The sequence below is a fragment of the Hydra viridissima genome, unplaced genomic scaffold (assembly GCF_058129835.1).
Source record: "Hydra viridissima isolate aposymbiotic clone 2 unplaced genomic scaffold, HvirCarnegie_v1 scaffold_4, whole genome shotgun sequence".
NCBI classification, from domain to species: Eukaryota; Metazoa; Cnidaria; class Hydrozoa; order Anthoathecata; family Hydridae; genus Hydra; species Hydra viridissima.
Window position 1 is genome coordinate 11,109,396 of NW_028324303.1, and position 21,904 is coordinate 11,131,299.

General features: G+C 30.3%; 3 protein-coding genes and 1 pseudogene across 3 annotated transcripts; all 4 read right to left on the reverse strand.

Annotated features, from left to right (window-relative positions):
- Positions 1 to 882: 882 nt before the first annotated feature.
- LOC149889881 (uncharacterized) lies at positions 883 to 2,424 on the reverse strand. Its single transcript, XM_090085190.1, has 5 exons — positions 2,381 to 2,424; positions 2,060 to 2,136; positions 1,787 to 1,989; positions 1,332 to 1,664; positions 883 to 1,026 (listed from the first exon to the last, which is right to left on the reverse strand). Exons 1-5 carry the CDS (start codon positions 2,422 to 2,424, stop codon positions 1,015 to 1,017), a joined length of 669 nt encoding a protein of 222 aa, XP_089941316.1. The 3' UTR covers positions 883 to 1,014.
- LOC149889882 (uncharacterized) lies at positions 2,060 to 3,989 on the reverse strand. The gene is made up of 5 exons (XM_090085097.1): positions 3,507 to 3,989; positions 3,125 to 3,416; positions 2,835 to 3,044; positions 2,362 to 2,457; positions 2,060 to 2,136 (listed from the first exon to the last, which is right to left on the reverse strand). Exons 2-4 carry the CDS (start codon positions 3,181 to 3,183, stop codon positions 2,427 to 2,429), a joined length of 300 nt encoding a protein of 99 aa, XP_089941223.1. The 5' UTR covers positions 3,184 to 3,416; positions 3,507 to 3,989; the 3' UTR covers positions 2,060 to 2,136; positions 2,362 to 2,426.
- A 1,566-nt stretch (positions 3,990 to 5,555) lies between these two features.
- Positions 5,556 to 7,858, reverse strand: LOC149889883 (uncharacterized; annotated as a pseudogene).
- Positions 7,859 to 18,024: 10,166 nt separating this feature from the next.
- LOC149889884 (V-type proton ATPase subunit e-like) lies at positions 18,025 to 18,749 on the reverse strand. Its single transcript, XM_090085066.1, has 2 exons — positions 18,429 to 18,749; positions 18,025 to 18,332 (listed from the first exon to the last, which is right to left on the reverse strand). Exon 1 carries the CDS (start codon positions 18,711 to 18,713, stop codon positions 18,468 to 18,470), a length of 246 nt encoding a protein of 81 aa, XP_089941192.1. The 5' UTR covers positions 18,714 to 18,749; the 3' UTR covers positions 18,025 to 18,332; positions 18,429 to 18,467.
- Between the last annotated feature and the right edge of the window lie 3,155 nt (positions 18,750 to 21,904).

The window sequence follows — 21,904 nt, forward strand, 5'->3', positions numbered from 1 at the left end:
GTAAATGCTGTTGCCAAAAGTATTTTCAACTATTAAAATTTTCGTTTTTTTTCTTCTTTTTACATGATTCAGGAATTAACACCCTACTTTTAGGATTAGTTTTCTGATGGTGACATTTTAGGATGCTTTTTAACCGCTTTGTTGGGCAAGGGATAGATTGATAAACGCGCTTTAAATTGTTAAACTCAAGATGAATTGATTCTCCACCTTGTTCGCTATTGAATCCAAAGCCAGCACCCCATTTTCTCAAAAATGGAATAGCGTGATCTTCTAACATGTGTAACTTTGGAGGCACTGAAGCCTCAGGCCAAGTTGTACAGTAAAAATTCATCAATTCATCAATATTTTTTTCTAAAGAAAAAATGATAGCAACATGAATTATTGTGTACTTATAATCCCAGCTTTATAAGTTAAATCATCATAATTATCTTGCTAGGTATTTTTGTAGTTTCAGTATACTCTTCAACCTCAATAACTATAACACAATAAAATTTCCAATCGCTTTGAGAAACTCATTAAAAGCAGAAAGAAAAAAAAAATCAAATAAAACATACCAAGTTCATTAAATATTTCTGCTGTCATGGTATTTTTTGAGGAGAATATGCTATAGCATGCAGAAAATTTATGAAAGAGTAATTTATATTTTCTACTGATTTCAATTGCTTTTTCATGAATGCTTGTTCCAGAAAATCCTTTATCAAAAACAAGCTTTGGAATAGAATTACACAACATTAGTATTGAGTTTTTCTAAAAAAAAAAATTGTCTCTTCAAAAGATATATTGCATGATTTTATATTATTTGTTATTATTGTTATTAATAATAATGTCTTAGATTTGGAATAAATTCATTTATAAAAGAAAGGGAACCTGAAGCATTTTATGCACATGATTCCCGATAAAACTTTTTCCATGGTATGCTTGTCGCTGAACTTTCAGTTTTTGTAATGTTGTTTAAATCTGTTGTGTGCATGGTCCCTCACCTTTCTTCAGTGTAGATTGAAGCTCCAGAGTATTTCATTGTTTTTTCTATGGAAGGTGTATAATTGTTTTTAAATAAAAATTAGTTAAATAGCAGGAGTAATAGCTTCCATGAGGAAACATTGGTCTGCAATCATCCAGATATAACAAATAAAGTACTTAAGGTGGTACTAGCCTATAAAATTTCAAAATTTTCCTCTTTTTTTTATTATACAAATTTGAAAAATATTATTTAATAACACTAAATTTTTTTTCATTGTACATAGTTTTTAACAAACATTACACTAAAAATCAAAGGATTGAGAGTTTAACATTATCATGTCGTCAATGCCAAATTTTTAAGAAATCCTGACCATTTCATTTTTCCTTTTCTTTAGAAAATCAAGTTGAGGGAAGTAAATTGACTTTATATTTTCCACATTTTCAGGATTATTTAATGTAGCCATTGTCATAGCATCATTCACCAGCTGCATTTGTTCATCAAGATTAAAAATAGAACTTTGAAGGTCTGACAGTTGTTTTTGCTTTGACATAAATTCATGATATTTTTCAGAACAGATGCTGCTATCATTTTTTAATACTCCTTCTGCTGCTATTAGAATATCCAATTCATGGATTTCTTCTTCAAACATGTTGAAATATTTAAGATAAATCCCAATAGCAATGTGCAGAGTTGGTATAGAAACCTTGGTACAAATGTATGCGTATGAGTTATAATTAAAAAAAATTTAATTAACTTTTAGTGATGTTGTACAGCAAAGCAATTATCACTAGTTAAAGTTGAGTTAAACGAGAGAAATAATTTTACCTGATCTAGAGGTACCTTCAAAATTGGTTCTGTTATGACATTATTGAAATTTTTAGCATCTGTCTTGAGACCCCCATTTTCCATAAATCTTTGATAATCGGTTTGAAGACTTTCAAGTGTGCGACATTCTATTTCTGTTCTTTCTTCTTTATTAAGTTTCATTTTATTTGCTGTTGCACAACAGAACAGACAACAGTGTCTCCCTAAAAAAAAATACTACAAGTTGTTAAAATTAAATTCATCTTTTAAAGTCAAATTTCTTTTATAACTCACCTGAAACTCCTGAAATACCATAAAGTGCACAAAGAAATTCATAATCACCAAAGATGAACACTGTAATGTTGTTATCCCTAGATAAAATATATCTATTTTTTGAAATCAGTAAGGCTACACATATATATATATATATATATATATATATATATATATATATATATATATATATATATATATATATATATATATATATATATACATATATATATGTTTATATATATATATGTATATATATACATATATATATAAAAATATATATATATTATTTCCATACATACATATATGTGTATATATATTACTTGCTTCTCTTGCTTATACTTCATTCTTTGTAGATCTTCTATTTGTTCTTGAAATCTTGTCATGGCTACTTTGATGTTGACTCTGTAGTCCTTTGCCTTAAAAATGTTGAAAACAATAGTATTTTCTTTACTATTTGGATTTAAAGTATTTACAATCTGGTAACTCATCTTAAAACTTCCTCCACCATAAACTCCTCCAATTTTAACTTGAATATCTTTTTCAGGAATAAACTTATGATTTACAAGACCATTACAAATATATATATATATATATAAATAAAAATATAAGTAATTTGGCATCTTACAAAGATATACAAATCATATAAATCGTATTTTAATGCTGTAAGCTACATTTGAAGTGTTAAAAATTGCTTTAGTGTAAGAGATGTGTCATTTGCAAATTGATATATGCTACATTTGCTTAACTAATATTTTTTCTAAAGATTTTAATTTTTGCTTAGGTAACTTTAAACCTTTCTAGTTGATCAAGATGTCTGAGAATATGTGTTGAAAGATCTTTTATATAACCCCAAGGTGCTTGATTTATTTCAAACTTTCCATTTTCTTCTTTGTAAAAGGTGAAAGGAGCATTTTCAACCACAATGTCATCTCCAGACCAGGTTTCAGCAACTACTCTCAGAGAAGCATATGATGCTGTGCCTATGTCAAATGTTTTAAGCCACCTGTTAAGAAAATAAGTTATTTCAGCTTATGGTGATATCAATAACTAACTGATTAGAAATCATTATCCAATTGCAATTACCTAGACATTGTTTTAAGTTTTTCCCATGGGATACCCATATCTGTTTTCATAGCTACCATTTCACTTGCACCTATTTCAATATGTTAACTGTTGAATTTGCTAGTATTGATTGTCTTGTCTCTGGTGGAAGAGTTTTTACTAATTTTGAAGTTTGATATCCAACTGCATTATTTAAAGTGCCTGCTACAACTTCAAGATGTCTCTTGATGGAAGAATTTCGACAGCGGGTGGTTGATTTTGCTGCCTGGTTGCTACAGACATAAGCTTTTGGTGTATGTGTAAATAACACTGGCTGGAAAGTAAGCAAGTAAATTAATTATAATTTATGGTTTATAAAAACTAATTTTGTTTGTTTGTTTTGAAATAGAGAAAAGTTACTTACTCTTGGCCCTCCACTTTTAAATTAAATTGATTTGCCTCCTGATTTTTCCATCTTTTGTTTAATGATGTGAAGTGTGGCTTCTTCTACTTCTAGTGGAATAACACTATCTTTAGTTAGTTTAAACATCTCAGATATAGTGATACTGATGATGATGATGATGATGATGATGATGATGATGATGATGATGATGATGATGATGATGATGATGATGATGATGATGATGATGATGATGATGATGATGATGATGATGATGATGATGATGATGATTTTTAAGCAGGGAATCAATTTTTTTACTTGCCATCAAGTCGTCATAATAAATATTTTCTTTGCATTGTGGGCAAAATGTTTTATTTAAATGCTTTTGTTTCATTTCTTCAACTATACATAAAAAGCAAAACAAATGTTCACATCGTTTTAGTGTAACAGGTAATTTTGGTATTTTATTACACATACAGCATAGACATAGCTCTAAGTAAGGGTTTAGTTCATTTTTAAGCTCTGATATATCTATATTTTCACTCAGGCTGTATATAGTGTTAAGTGTTAAGCTTTCTTTTATTGATGTAAGCATGGCAACTGTCCAACGGTTATTTTTTCCAGGTCTTCCTAAAAAATCTTTCTTTGTTTTCAAAATTGATTGTGTGCCTATTGCTCCCTTTTGTAGTTTCTCAGCTATCTGATACACAGTTGCTGTTGTGTAGCTGCCAATATGTTGTGTAGCTGCCAATATGTTGTGTAGCTGCCAATATGTTGTGTAGCCAGAAAATAAAAGTCACAGATGTTGTTTTTTTCCTTTTGCTAACATTATTAGCTGTGCAGTAACATTTTATTACATTTATGACATATTCTTTTGGGATGAACACTCTCTATATCTGTCTGTTTGACAAAAAAAACTTCTTCTATTTTGATTTTCAGGCAAATACTCATAGGGTATTGCTTTTTTCCGAGCCATTTGCCACAAACTCTTCACATGAATTTCAAATTTGTGTTGTGTAGTTCCATCTAAAGACAAAAAAATAATATTAGAGAATGCAAATTTATAAACAACGCTAGCAGGTTGAGTTGAGTTGTAGCACTTATACATAGTTTAGAACCAGCCAAAAACAGTGCAATATTGTCATCACTTGTAAGCCATCAACGTTAAGTAAAAAAATTGAATGCTCAGTAAAACTTCATTTTTTGTTTTGTATATAGACTGAATTTCAGTTTTAAAAAAAAAATCTAGAAATTCTACGATCAGATTTTATTTTATCCTGACTTTAAAATTCTCAATTTTACCTTTATCGACAAGCTGCTTTTTCAGTTTTTTATATTCGCGCGCAATCAAATTTCAAGGTTTTTTTAAGGCTGATGTAAACTTTGCTTATAATAGGAACTATCCCTACTTACACTTTTTTTTAGAAGATTCCTATTTGTAAAATTATTTGAGAAAATGTTAGGATTGCAGCTATTGATAAATCATAAATTTTTTTCATGTTTACATCGCTTTCGATTTCTATTTTTGGAGCATGCGCATAATAACAGCGCTGTTTCGCTTTATGTGAACGACCCGTGACAAATATAGTGTTTTTTGTGTGGGGTAATGTATTTGAGATGATGACACTCCCTTTTCCATCATCTAAATACCTTGTGTAAGAAGTGAAAATTGTGAATTGTTGATGTGTCCAATGAGAAATCTGAGTCTCATCCTGTTCAACAAAGTTTAAATTTTCAGCAAAGTTCAACTTGGATGACAGCTGTTGAATCATTTACGTTTTGTTTCGCTTGTTGATATCCCAAAGTCCGTTTCCTTTTTACATATGTTCGCACACAGAACTGTTTTAAGTGTTTATGTCTTTTAATTTCAAAAACACATATGTTAAAAAGTTTTCTAAACACCTTTTTTATAATTTATGATTCTAAATTTATAAAAAGTTGTTTATCTAATTTAGTAACTTTTTAAATTTATTCAAAAATATCATTAAATGAATGGGAATAATATCCTTTTGAAATAAATGCTTGACGCACCTTTCTACTAAGCAACTTTGTCATGATGCAGTTGTGCCGGTTCTCAAACCCGTAAACGTAATGGGATGCTTCCGATACTAGTTTAACAGTTCGCTCTACACTCAGGGAGTGAGATGGGAAGTTCGGAATATCTGGCTTAACAGAATTGTCTATGAAGTAGTGAATTTCTTGAATTGTAAAATGTTGCGTAGTAGGAGGTTCCGTAACGTCGGGAGCAGTGAGGTCTATCAACTCATATCAGTAATTGGCATTAAAATTTATTACAGGAATTTTTTTCAATTCATTTTGAAAACTGATTAAGTTCATTTAGTTACTAAGTCAATCAAATAATTTAAAAAGATACCATTGTCTAAGAGTCAGTATTGATTGAAAACCATGATTTCATCATCTTTAATCATGGCATAGAGAATGTTTTCAGGCCTTAGGCAGAATGCATTATTTTTAATGTTCTGCTTCACAATATGTATCACATCATTAAATGGGAGAATATTTAGTCGAACAATAGCAGAAAAAAGAAGACGAGGAGAGTCGTGCAGCTTGGATAATGTCTCTATTTCAAACCATGATGGAGCATAAACTTGAACAATAAAGAAGACTAGTTTTTTTAAAGACTGGTTTGGTTGATTGTCTCTAGTATATAAACAGAAAATGTGAATAGCTAGAGTTAACGACCTTGCATGGTTAAGTGGAACAATATTATAAGCAGCCCATTTATCAGCAACTTTACCAGACCCTACTCCTTTGCAATACTCAAATAAAAGTTTTTGTCACTACTAAGGTCTTTCAGTACTTCTTTAGGAATATACCCATTAACTATAGGATTTGTGACAGGTTCAAACAAAATTTGATGTTAATCCTGAATATTTTCAGCACATCATTTGCCAAGAAGGCCACTAAAGCTTCCTGGTCCAGTTGTTAAACCATCTAGTTTTTTAAAAAGAGCTCTTAAAGGAAGTTCGTTTTGATGTAGCGCGCACCCAATCAGGTGCAGTTTTTCGTTTTAACAACACTTCAAGTTTTACCAAAAAACCACTTATTGGGCCAGTATTGGTAGCAATATTGTCAAGAAGAACTGCCTGAATATTTTCAACACTGTTAAATTCTTGTAGAACACTGAACGTCTTTTTTGCAAGTACTAAACCAGTTGCGCCAATTATAGGAATTGTTCTATGAGCCAAATAGGTTCCAGCAGATTCTCCATCTTCATAAGCAAATGTAGGGTGATGTTCAGGTTTAATATATTTTTTGAGGAATTCCTCTTCAGGTTAGTTTATCATGCAAGAAATTCGAGTGGTCTGATCAAGTTTTCTATTCACACCAAGGCAAATTAACTAATTTTTTTTTCTAAATCTTTTCCTTCACTATCTTTAATTGTGCTTTAGCCCTATCTAATTTGCACTTGTTAATCAAGATGTGATTGATATCAACATCTTTTCTCAAAATATGTTTAATGCCATTTAGTAAAGCATTTGCAAGAGCTGCACCTAAGTTTGACGAACACTCATTTCTGACTAATTCCATAGCAAACCTAGGTAGTTTAATTAAGTTGTAGTCTCCAGGAAATTTCTTTATTGGTTCCCGTTCAGCTTCTTCCTGAAAGAAATTTCAGCATACAAAATTTGCGTGTTCTTAAAGCATATAAATAAAGTTACAATAAGTTAACCTCAGTTTCAGTTGAACAACTCGCTTCTTCAGATGACATTGTTGTATGAGAGATTCTGCTTTATCAACTACCCTTAGAGTTTTTGTGGCTCATTATCAATCCTCTTGTTTCTTTTGAAAGCTACTTTATCAACTGAAGAAAGTTGATAAGCTCCTTTTGGACCAGTTTTCTGCCTCTGATCTCGAAGATAAACTCTATCTTCAAGAGGTACTTTCGTGTTTTGAGGGCAAATACATATAATATGTTCTTCTGAGGAATTTGCTTCATTGCATGATACTTTTCTATCACTGCAAGGTAACACATCCAATGAGCAAGAACAAGCAGAAATATCGAAAAGCTTATCCAAATTTGCATCAAGATTTCGTTTGGTACTTGCTCTACCATGCTTGCGATTAATGTTTTTCACTAGAATGAGGAGATCCTTTATCTTTCTAGCAATAGATTTGTCAGGTATTAGAGGTAGATTAGGATTTACTGCAGCCCAAATTGATTTTAAATTATCTTTAATTTGCTCAGTAACTTCTATGATATCTGCAGTTGGCTTCACATGAATAAGATAGTAGTGGTATTGAATAACCTGTCTGTAAATACTTGGCTCCGTCATTAATAATTCACATGGACCACCACCATACTTTTTTCCACTTGTTTTTCGTGTAATAGGTGTAACTATAATTTTTGGCATTTTTTATTGTTGATAATATTTGTAATTCTTGTTGATGTTTTTGTTTACTATTTTATATTTATCTGTTTATTCATTAAACAATCGTCAAATGCAATAAATTTGATTGGCTGCTGTAACTTAACAAACATTTTTATTGGTTGCATTATATATTCAAAACGAGATATTTTGAAACGAGAGACTGGCTTGGAATTTAAAATTTCAAAGATTGAAATTCCAAATATTTTAGAAACTTACAAATTTAGGTCATAACCGAAAACTTTAAATACAAATCCGCAAGCCATTTTTAATGCAGTATTCCTGAAATTTGGTGGAGTTGTTGTTATAACCTAGTTACAGTAACTGCAACATTACTCAATTTGATATTCGAAAAAAATGGTAAAATCGACCACCCTAATATATATATATATATATATATATATATATATATATATATATATATATATATATATATATATATATATATATATATATATATATATATATATATATATATATATATATATATATATATATATATATATACATATATATATATATACAGGCTTGGACTGGGCCGCCGGGATACCGGGAGATTCCCGGTGGGCCGGTTGGCATAAAAAATTATATTATATTTTTAGTTAGGCTACATTTTATTTGGAAAATAAAATGTAAATTAAAATTTAACTAAAAATATAATAACTTTTTTCTGGCCTCTAATTACATCTAATTAAAGGCCATCTGCCGGCTAATTATATAAATTTTGGCGGCCATCTTGAGCTGATCGAAAGAAGTATTATCCCCTTCGTACACAATGTGTACAAACGTACACACTTCATCATGTTTATTTTTTACTATAAAGCTTAAGCAAAATAATAATTGAAACACGATGCATACATTAGTGCACACCAGTCCTACCTTCGTGTAGTTTGTCTTCTTTAAGTAAGAATTCTGTATCTAGATATTTCAACATGGCGTTGCAAGGCAAAAAAATACTTCGTGGTAAGTTTTTTCTTTATTATAGTTTGAGAATTATAAAGTATCTCAAGTCAAATGTATCAGATGTATTTAATAATATGTTTATAATTGCATACACATAAGTTAAAAATATAACAGGTGACTATTCTTTGCTGAAAATTTTTTTTTATAATACTGTGTACATTTGTACACACTGTGTGTTAATTGCAACGAGAAGAGAGAATAGTAAAACTAGTAAGGTGAAACTCAACATTGAATTTCTTTTTGTGTGATTGTCGTGAGTTAATAATTGCATGTGTGTATATATATTTCTTTAAATCTCAGATACAAAATGTGTTTTGTTTAATAGTTTAGCTGTTCATTTAATACCAAAAGGTTGTATTAGAATCATTAAAAATGAAATATTTTATTTATTTAAGTCTACCTACTGAAGCTAATGCCCCTGCCTTTGTGTTTGTATAATCAAACATTTGTTTTAAGCCTGTCATTTTTATTTTGTTACTAAGTTTTATCAAATTGATTTTATAATCAAAGATAAATAAGTATAATATGTTAAATATATTTTCAGATAATCCACGAAGGCGGTTTACAGTTGAAGATATGTTGCAGCATCTTGATGACTCGGAATTTGAATTATCAGATTCTGATGACTCTGGGGATGAGACCTTTAACCCTTCTGCTGCTGATATGCTGACTGATAAAATTGAGGATCAAATTGAAAAACCAGATGAAGATGATCAGCCTGGCACATCTGTGAACAGTGAGAACAAAAGAGAAAAAAAGAATCAGATCAAGTGGCAGTCTCTTCGAGGTGCATTTAAAAGCAGCTCAGAATGGCTGGACAATTTGAACTTGGGAGATGGCTTACTTTCGCCATCCTCATATTTTTTTAATTACTTTAAACCATAAATATTTGAAACATTTGCTGAACAAACAAATATTTATCATCTACGCCAAACTGGTAAAACTCTAAATACTATGTTGTTTTCTCGCAGCGAACACAACGTTTCAGTTCTACATTTTCTCTTCTCCTTAAATCATCTCCTTTACAAAAAGTTTTCCTTCAATTTATACTATACAAAGAACCTCAAATATGCTCATAAAATAAACCGCTTAAACTATATTTACAACATATCAAATAAACTACGTCAATCAAATCCGCCGTAAATAGTTTCTTCACGCAATTCAATTACATACTACAACAGCTGAAATTCAGAAATTTTTTGGTATCACAATAGTAATGGCAAACTTAGGTTTTCCCAGAATAAGGATGTACTGGTAAAGAGCAACTAGAGTAAATGCAGTGGCAGATGTAATGCCTATAAACCGGTATTTACAGCTGCGAAACAGCATTCATATCAATGTCGATCCTAATCCAGAACAAGGAACAAATAAATTCTGGAAAGTTCAGCCTCTGATAAACACAGCACGTTCTCGCTGTCTCAAGATACCAAGAGAAGAGTACAACTCTGTGGATGAGCAGATGATCCCTTTCACTGGTAGAGTACCTGCTAAACAGTACATCAAAGGAAAGCCGAATCCAGTAGGGGTAAAAAACTTTGTTGTCTGTGGCACCTCTGGTAGGGCAGTTGATTTGGAACTATATCAGGGTGCAGGTACAGGCATATCAGAAGAGTACAAACACCTGGGACTTGATGCTTCTATTGTCCTAAGATTGTCAGAAACTATTCCAAAACATAAAAACTACAAGCTCTGTTTTGATAACTACTTTACTGGCATGATCCTAATTAGACAGCTAAAAATGTTAGGGATTCAGTTCCTAGGTGTTGTTAAATCCAACAGATTAATGGGGTGTCCGTTAAAATCTGAAAAAGAAATGAAGAAGGGTGGATGTGGATTAAGCGACTGCAAAGTCTCATGAAATTATTCGTTGGTAAAAAACTGAAAAACATTTTGTTCTTTTTCTGTATTGATTTGGTAATGTTGTGAGGTAACTACATGACATAAATATTTTTATATCTTTAAAAGAAAGGTTAAAAAATGAATTATTAATTTGTTTCAGCTTTTTGAGTTTTTTTGTAAGGATTTCTTTTGATATAATATTGTCTACAAAAACCTTTACAGCAAGATTGATACACGCTGTGTACAAATGTACACATGCCCTATTTTGAATAATTGATGAAATATTTTAACAAAACTTTACATACCCCATAAGGAGGCCTAGTACATTATTTTTATTTCAAAAAAAAATTTTTTAGACACATTCCATGTGCCCGTGTACGAAGGGGTTATACAATGATATATATTAACTAGATGTCTAACTTCCGAAAAAAAGTGAAGCAAATTTTTTTTGCCACCAGCATATGATTGGATAATAACTTGTTTTGCCACCAGCATCTGATTGGTTAACAGATATTACGGAAAAACGAATAGCAAAAATAAAACAAAACATCGCTAGAAATTTTTCTTCTTTGCTGAGGCTACCGGTTTTACAACCTCCAAAAATTTGCTTCACATTTTCTTACGGAATTTATGTGAAGTTAGACATCTAGTTAATATATATCATTGGTATTATATTAATATTGAATTTAAGCATGCACGCTTTATCTTTAGGCGGTGTTTGTACAAGCGGTTAGCAAGTGTGATCCACTGCAAGTTTAAAAAAAGTTAAGCACGTAAAAACTTCAACAAGCGCGTTTTAAGTCATAAATTATTCATAACTTATTTTTAAGTTAAAATCATTTCCAAAAAATATATGTGCTATAAACAATTAAAACGAACTTACAAGAAAATTTGCATAAAAAAAAAAAAAAATGAAAAAGAAAATAAGAAAGAAAAAGTAAAGTCATCTTCAGCTTTAGTTTATACAAATGTTTAGTATTCGAAATTCGAATACTATTTATCATTATTCTGTAAATAAAGATTAACAATATTATATTATTGTTTAACCTTATTATTAAATCAACGTTTTAATTTTATGTTTTCATTTTATAAGACATCTATAATTCTAAAAAATGTCGCTTACTTATTTTAATATTGTGTATTATAAATATTTTTCTTGATTTTTATAATTAAATGCAAAAGGAAAAAATCCTTTGGGTTCCACATTGTTAAATCAGCATCTGTATAAACTGAAAAACAGAATTTATTTGTAGATGTTGCGCATAAGCTTGAAATAAGCCATATACTTAATAAAAAATTAATAATTTTTTTCCTACTTTTAAAATAATATAATAATTATTGTGTGTGTAAAACAACTTAAATAAAATTTCAAATTAATTTAGTTTATTTCCGGCATACATACTCTACCCCATAGAAAATGAATAAACGAAAGGGAGGTGCTGAGAAAGAACGAATAAGAAAGAAAGCACGTTTAGAGAACGATGGCCAGAAATGTAAAAAGTTAACGAACATGTTTGCAACATCTTTTAGTACTAAGTCAATTGTTAATATTAATATGGCTGATGTAGCAACAACAGAAATAATAACTGATCTCCATCCAATTTGCAATCCCGCTGATGCGGTATTATTAACACCTAATGAGGCAGATGCACATGGTTCTAAATTTCAAACAGCAGATTGTTTTGAAGACAGTTCAACCTCTTATCCTAACTCTGACACTCAATATAAATTGAACAGTAATCAATGCGAGCCAAGTGAAGAAACTCAAAACAATTATTATTATTTTTCGAAACCACATTTATTAAATCATTTTTTAAATTTCATCCGAATCAAAACAATTTTGATCTAAACGGTAAAATTAATTACCAGAGCGTTTATTTCAGAAATAATAAACCTCGTCACTGGCTGACCTTTGAAGAAAACACACAAAAGTTATTTTGTTCTTTTTGTCTTGCATTTAGCAAAACCTTCAGATCAATCAACGTTCATTAGTGGATATAACACTGCAAATTCCAAGCATATTTATCAAAGAATATCAGAACATGAAAGAAGTGCGCTCCATGCAGCCTGCACAGAGCCGTATGTTTTAAAAATTAATGCCAAAGATATTATAAGTATTTATACGCGCCAACATGGTGATGAGGTTAAAAAGAATCGTTTAATTTTAGAAAGAATCATAGAAACTTTAAAAATTATTGGTAAGCGTGGACTTAACTACAGAGGTGCACAAGAGTCTGGGTACACATTGGTTGATGACAGTGTGGGATCATGGGAATTTTTTAGAGATTCTTTTGCTAATTGGCAAATTTGATCCGTTGTTGGAAGCACATATCGAAGAGGTGGTTCAAAAAAGCAAATCCCGGCATGATTCAGTTGGCAACAGAACAGCTCGTGGCGACTTGGTCACTTTTCTGTCAAAAACGACTGTTAATAAAATCATTGATGCAATAACAACATCTTTAACAAGCATGATTGTGGAAGAGATTAGAGAAGCCGGTATGTTTAGTGTTCAAATTGATACCACACAAGATATTAATCTACAGGATCAGTGTTCTATTGTGATCCGATATGTAACCGAATCTGTACATGAACGTGTAATATCGATAGTCAATTGCACATCAACAACTGGAAAAGGAATTTGTAATTTGGTTTGTGGCGTTTTTGAAAAAGTAGGCATTGATGTAAGTAAATGTATTGGCAATTCAACCAATGGAGCCTCTAATATGCAAGGTCAATACAATGGATTCAATACCTGGTTAAATACAGTTTCCCCAGGTCAGATTCATGTTTGGTGTTATGCCCATGTTTTAAATTTGGTAATGGGTGATGTTACTAAAAAAGCTGTTGAAGTTGCTACCTTATTTGGTGTTTTGAACACATGTGCAGTATTTTTACGGGAATCATATTTACGCTTCAATGTTTGGCGTGAATTAAGCAAATTGAAATATATATCTGACGTCCGTTACAGAGCGAAAGCTCTTTTAGATTCATTGACAAGTTTATTTTGACGGCACAATTGTTTTTAAAAGTATTTGAGCACACAACGCCATTTTCTGAATATTTACAAACAACTGGAATGGATATACTACGAGCCTATAATATGGTTCAAGACAGTTTTAACGAGTTAAGAAAAGTAGATAGAAATTTTGATTCCATTTTTCAAGCAGCTACACATTTTTCAGAACTTGCGAACAGTGAACTGGGAAAAAGGAATCTCGACATTAAAGTTCAGACTGGTTTGAAAGAGAAAAGAATTAGAGCAAATCAACTACTTGAAAGTGCAAAAGATAAATTTCGTATCAATGTTCACAACATGGTAATGGATCAAGTAATCAGTAGTTTAAAACAGAGATTCTCAGAGCATGGTAATCTACATGCTGATTTATCTTGTTTAGATCCAAGAAATTTTGCAGAAATTTTGAAAAAAATGCCTAGTGCTGCATTGCAGCATCTGAGTGGGTTGCTCAGAAAATTTCATTCTAGTGTAACAAAAGATCAGCTTCAAACGGAATTATCGGACTTTGCAAGGAAAGGGGAAAGTTTCGAAATACTCTTGAAGATGAATATAAATTGATATTTGACACGGAAGTATCTGACTCTGTCTCGGACAACATGCAACAATATAAATCCGAAGAATCTGAAACTGTCTTTACAATCCCAGAAGTGGAAAACAGTGACAGCCACAGAAATAAATGCAAATCTTGCAAAAAATGGATTGTTTGTTGTTACTTTGTCCTCCAGAAGTTTAACTTGCATAATCTTGTATATTCAAATTTGTTTCTGGCTTACAAATTTGTGCTGACATTATCCTCATCACAAGTTGCTTGTGAAAGTTCATTTTAGAAATTGAAATATATTTTGAACTGATTAAGAAATTTGATGAGCCAGTCAAGTTTACAGTCAATCATGCTGATGTCTTGTGAAAAAGACCTTCTTCCGAGAATTAATAACGATGCAATAATTGATGTCTTGGCATCGACTAGTCCAACGATGAAAAAGTTGCTATACTAGTCAATATTGAATAGCGATTGTGTCTACTATTTCTAGACTCCAACTTACAGCAGTGTTTTAGAAATATTTATTTTTATCGATATTTAGGCTGGGAAGTTTAAATTTTTTTTTTGTACTTTAAATAATAATAAACAATAATGCACCTAAAAATAAAAAGTCCTTTACAAATATAATATAGGAAAATTTAGAAAAATAAGGGCGTTAATCATAGTCGCTGTCAAGGGCGGCGTGAAGGCTCTCGGCGCCCTTATATATATATATATATATATATATATATATATATATATATATATATATATATATATGAAATCTATGCAACATACAATGAAGTGGGCCACCGTGACCGAAATTTCCCGGGCCGTTTTTTCAAGCCAGTCCGACCCTGTATATATATATATATATATATATATGTTCAACAACAGAAATATATACAGTTAAGGATAAATAACTTATACATAATAATACGAATATGAATAATAATTCAAGAAAGAGAAAATGTAAAGAGAAAGTAATGAAAATTCCATATCTGCCTGTAAATTTCAATCTTAAAAAAACATTTTTAAATACTTTAAAAAAAAAATTAATAAATCTATTACAGACATTTCTGAAAATCTAAATACAGGGGCATGGGCATGATTTTGTGATGTTTGAAACGATCCTCCTAATCCGCCGTAGGGTATGGTTCCTAAAAACCCCTTTCAATTTTTCGTTTGTTTTATAATAAACTAATCAAAATTCATCGACAAATTTCAAATTACATCCAAAAAATTTTTTCGTTTAAAAATTAAGGCCATTTAAAGTTGTTTCAGGGGATAATTGGAGGTAATTTTAAGCTTTGCATGGTTATAAATCTTAAGCGAAAAGAGAATTTTTAATGAAATTTGAAATCTGTCAATAAACTTTGATCTAGTTTATGATAGAAAAAATTTTTTATGATTAAAGGAGACGTAGTTCTAGGATGGGGTAGTTAGGGGTCTGGGCGGAGTTGGTTTAGCTCCAGTTACCCTCATCTTTTGCAAATCATCCTCATTCGGCACCAGTATCAACATACTAGAAATTTGAGCATGCCTCTTAGTTACCTATCTTGAACAATAAAATTCATGGACACTCCCCTTAAATGCGTGATTTCTCCCCAGGCCGCACAAAAAAAGTTGTCGTTTACATTTCGTCAGGTTAGAATTATTCTGTTCTATCTCCCATTTTAAACGTTGGGAGAAAATGAATTGTTAATTTTACTAAGTAATGATCACTTTTAAAATACATTTTATTTTTAAACTTTTTTTTTTTAAATAGCTTCTTTAAACATAAGTTATTTTAAAAATAAGTTATTTTTTAAAAAAGTAATTCTAAAATTTTAGGTAATCTTTACTTATAGAAAAAAATCAAAAACTTTCTTTCAACGTTTAAAGTGGGAGATAGAACAAAATAATTCTAACCTGACGATTTTTTGAATGACAATGTTTTCTGATGATAATCAAAAAAAAAAAAAAAATTCTGGGAATGTGTTGCAAGGTTTTAGAGCATGTTCATATGCACCATGATTTCTTTTCGGTTTAATTGAATTTTATAAACGTAGGGTCTCAATGAGGTCCGGGGGATCAGATTTATTCAAAAAACTCTGATGATTTTGATGTCAAAGATGTTACTCAATCAGCGAGGCCACTACAAAATAAAGACATTTATTAATAGAATAAGATTAAGTAAAGAGATTGTAGAGAAGCTTAACATCTCAAAAAAAGCTGGTAAAAATTATATAAAATAACTTGGATAAGTAAGCTCGATATTGGGGTACAACATGAGCTTAAAGAAACGCTTCTGATAAAGAATTAGCACCTGCAATAATCTTCTGCAAATAATAATAAAAAAAAAAGATCCATTTTTTAAATATATAATTGGAGGTGATTAGAAACGGATAGTCTACAACATCTTTGAATGGATACGGCAATCACAAAAGTGATTTCACCATGATAATTTAATACCACATGCGATTTTGGTCAGTCTTCAAATATTGTTGAAACTTGGATGAAATGTATCACCACATTCAATACATTCACCAGATCCGACACCAGCAGACTCATTTATTTCGTTTCTAGAAAAACAGTTTAGGTGGTAAAACCTTTACCTTTGATGATTATGTAAAACTTTGATTAGATTGTGTAAAAAATTTAAAAATTTTTAAAGATAAAGATTAAAATTTCAACATAAATCTCTTATATATATCTTTTAGACAACTTCAATCATCATTAAGAACATGCGCTACTTAATAAGTTATTGCTTTATGTCAATTATTAGTTTTTAATATACAGAAAAAATCAAAACCATGGTCTTCCAACAGTTTACCATACAAGAGGTAAACCCTTGAAGCACCTCGTTTTTGCTTGATATTAAAGCTTCATATGTGCTCTAAAGAATCTACACCTTTAAGTTTTTGGTAACATAGTATTTTCAAGGAGTCAATGTTAAAAAAGCAGCAGAAGTTGTGCTACTGTGAATAAATCTGAATGATGGCCTCTGACAAATATATGAAATAATGAGATATGCTATTCAACTTGGATGCACACTAAAAATTTGAACAATGAAGGAAACGAATCAAGTGTTAAGATTTTCTTTCAATTCCAAATAAAAATTTTATTTCTTGTTCAAACTGAGACCCACAAATTACAACATCCACTATAAAAATTACTGCTGAGTTTAGGCAACTTCAAGAAAACCCAAATTTCTGCTTTGCTTCATTTCCTGTTGCATGTAGAGTTTTTAAACTTGAAAATAAAGCAATAAACCCTCCACTATTCAGTTCTTTCAGACTTTCTCTTGAAGACAAGAGAACATTTTACTTTTTTAGTTTGTATTCTAAAAATATAACCAAGGAAATGTTATAATATATATTTCTTTTTAAATCATTTGATTTTCCAGGGGATGAATATTTGAGAAAACTATTTCATAATCGTGCTTTAAAATCCAATCATTCAAATTTTGTTAAGGAAATTTAAATTAAACTGTTAAAGTATTGTCTTCAGTTTTAAATTACTTGTCTATTCAAGTAGCTTGCCACCTTTTTGAATGAAAGCTATCAGTTTTCCTTTTAAGATATTTCGACAGAAAGAAGATTATGAGGCTTTCATCTAAAGTACTCATATAATACCTAGTGTATATTTGTGTTAAATAAACTAAAAAAAAGCTATATAGAGGTTTACAAAAAAATGGAGTAAATTTCAGATCACTCTTTGAACTCTTTTTATGTGAACCTTATCACTAGGATTTATTGTTGAAAAAATTGGTTTTATACAAGCGCTTGAAGATAGTAGTAGAGTTGGAAAAAATAAAAAAAACGCTTTAAATTGTTTAAAAATTCTTTTAAAACAATTGATGGTTTTAAAAATTAAATAAAATTAAGGTTCTTTTTAAACTTTTCACGTGAAGTTTTATCTAAAACCATGATGTAAGCAAATACCTAATAACTAGGAAAGAACGACAAAAAAATTACAAAAAATTTGATTTTTATAAGATTATTTAGTTTACATTACTTTTAAATAGAACATAATAAACTTGAAAAGTCATCCAGATATAAAAATAATTAGGAGACACTTAATAATAAAACAGAGCCAGTAAATCCATCATGTAAAAGCACCGATGAAAAGTATTTCAACTAAAAAAAAAAAAAAAAATTAAGTACAAAACTAAATCAAGTCTTCAAGAATATGCAAAGTAAAAAAGATAATTAATAATAAGAACCGAAATTTACATTTCAACAAACCAATGCAAAACAGCTTATCAGAAACATTCAATTTTTTCCTGCCCATTGCTTTAGCACAGCAATAGTTTGCTCAGGCTTAAGTTCAGGACCAATAAGTGGGTGCAATTGAGAAAGGTAACAACACAGCCAAAACAACCAGCAACAAAATGCAGTGAGAACAAGACTAACTTGAATGACTTGCTTATTATTTCCCTTTGCAAACCATGGAAGTATAAAAGCCACAATTGCCCAAATGCCTGACACAACAACAAAGGGAATCCATGAATCAGACATTCTAATTTATTTCTAAGAAGAAAAAAAAACAAATTTGTTAAAACTTTCATTAATATTCAATGCAAATGAGTGATTCTCTTGTAGATAAATGTTTGAGAAATATCAGATTTTTTTTAACCACATATCTAAAGATAAATCCCAGCATACTATTTTTAGTGAGGTTAGTGATAAAACTCACAGAAAAAAAAAGAAACAAATTCTTTTTTAAAATAACCATATGCAATGAGCGCTAGTACACTTTTGCATGTACTCTAACTTAAAGTGTAAGGAAAATAAAAAGCATAGCAGATCGCTAATATTCGCCATTTTTTCAGCATCTTCGATTTAAGTTCCTTAATTCAAGCACCAATTCTATGTAAACAGTAATCGGACTGGTTTTTATTGCTTTAACTAAAAATTTTAAAATATCAGAAAATCTTTTATTAAGGTATTTAAGAAGTAATTTATCAATTCGTATACAAGTTTTATATTTAAGTAATTCTTTTATTCAGATGCTTTTAAACCTTTCATTTTCAACACCATATTTAAATTTTAACGCAGTGACCACAATTTAGTATATTTATCATGAACGCAACGATTTATATTTTTTATAGTGATTTTATTCAAAATTTCGTCCTTCAAGTTTATGCATAAATTTGTTGCAGGTAATATTTATGATTAGAATTGAAGAATGCTGCATAAATGACAATAAAGCGATTTAACAATACTTAAACATTACGCAGGCTGCTTACGTGCGAACGCTTTATAGTAAATTCAAATATTTTCTTTCTTTTTTGATATTATACACATAGTAGTGAAAATAATTTATTTACAAAAAAAAATGTCCACCAGTAATTTTTTATCGTTTAAACATGTCGACCATACTTAGTAAACAACCCCCTCTAATTGGTGGGGATATCAATTTTACATGGTCATAAATTTTGAACGTTAAAATTTTTTTGATTGAACATGAATTTTACAGATGAATTTTTGTCTAGTTTATAACAGTACATTTTAAAAAATATCATTCTCCTCTTCCCCCAACCCACCCCACATAGACACATTTGGACCTACAAACCTTAGTTTTACGATAATTTTGTTAGAAGATTCTGATCACCATGATTTTTTGTTAAAAGTCTTTGCTTGTATCACTATGAACATATAAAAGTTTAAAATTTGCAAGTCGAAGGGTGGGATAATCTCTGTTCTATGAACCCGGAACCTTTTTTTGAGTAGAAAACTAAGGTGGTTCCTACATAATCAAAAGTCGAAATTTTTTCAAAAATTTCTTTTTTTGGCAAGTTAGATATTCTAATGTAAAATTTATTGCTCTTTCTCGTGGTAAATACTTTTTTTTTAAGTTTGTTTATGCTTTTTACAATATTTTTAATTTTATACAGGTAGGTATAGTTTTAGTGCCTAGCAACGGCCATAGCAACCGTTTTATTTTTTAAGTTAATATCTTAAATGTACTTTAAAACTTTAAATAGTACATCTCTTTTGCTATTCTAATGTTGCCTTATACGTCAAAGTTGGACATGTAAATAAACGAATAGGTTTTCGACTTAGGGCACTAGTACAAGAATATAAAAGTACCTCTACACCATTTGGTGGAAAAGGAAAATTGACAAACAGCTCCATCAATTCAATAACAAATTATTATGGTATTGCTATTCGAAGAAGTCTAAAATTAAATTGCACTAACGATGAAAAAATTTACTCAATGAAAAAGTGGATAGGTGCTATCCTTCATCATTGTACCAACTTTTCTAACTTAGATAAGCGCCACATGTTTTGTCCACCAGGAGAAGAATCGTGGTGTACTTATAAGAAAAATAAACTTAAAAAACACAAAGAGAAGATTAATTTACCAGAGTGGATGTTTCCTATCTTGTCAAAGATTTTCCAAGATCTTTCAAATGATGATCTTCTTCGCAAGTGCATCCACGGGGAATCTCAAAATGCTAACGAGTCCCTGAATAATATTATCTGGATGAAATGTCCTAAGCAAGTCTTTGTACAAAGGTCAATTCTACAGTTAGGTGTATATAGTGCTATTCTTCAATTCAACGAAGGTCAATTTGGACTTGTTAAAGTGTATGAAAAACTTCGAATACAGACCGGTGTCTGTTTTAATATTATATCTGAAAAAATGAACCAACGCAGCATCCAAAATTTACTTATTAAAACATCAGAGAAGACAAAATCAAAAAGAAAAAAACTAAAAGCCATCAAGAAGGGTTTATTGGATATAGACTTACATAAAGAGGGAGGAGAAACTTATTTAAAAGGAGGATTTTAGTTTTAAAAACAAATTTTTTTCTTGTTTTTTGATTTTCTACCGTATCGTTTTTCAAGAAAATTGTCTCACAAAAAACATCATAACTTTTGAATTAATAGTGATAGCTACTTGAATTTTTCAGGACTTATTCATCCAGTGTACTACTAGTGCCTGAGTTTTTTTCAAACAAGTTTATTACTTGTAAGTTGTGGTTAGGGAACTAAGATCAGAGGCCTAGTAGCACATTTTTCGAAAATACAGTTGTTTTGAAGCATAACTTTTAGTAGAAACATGATTTTTTAATAAAAAAAACTCACGCACTAGATATAGGTAGCACGAACAAGTATACCAAGTTTGAAAGTAAAATGAGCTTTTACTCATGAGTAATTGTGTTTCTAGTAAACTCAATTTTAAGGGGTTATTTTGACTATTATAGGCCTCTATGTGATCATCAATATATTATTGGTGTTCGAAATTTTTTTTTTTTTTACACATTCTGTACCTATTTTTGAGAAAATTAATGCTTAATGAATAAAAAGTAACTTTTTTTGATTACGTAGGAACCACCTTAAGGAGACTTCGACTTTATCATCGTTGTGAGATTTTCTATAATTAGGCACTTTGAAACGATTTGAGTAATGTTAAATCATTTGCAATAGATAAATATGTGTTAACATCTGACAAATATCTGCTAATATTATAAATATGTGTTAACAAATTTTTTTGCAGCCACAAGAAAATGTACTAAGCAGAGGAACGTAATATCGCCTAAAAAGTAAATGCTTTTTTATGACGACTAAAGTCTTATTTAAAGCTTTCCCTAAAATTAGGGCCCTTAAGTTCAAACGCGTGTGTGGAAAAGAGTAGAAATATAAAAGAAAAGCCCCATTTTTAACCGGTGTTAAAAATGGGACTTTGCAGACCGAACAGA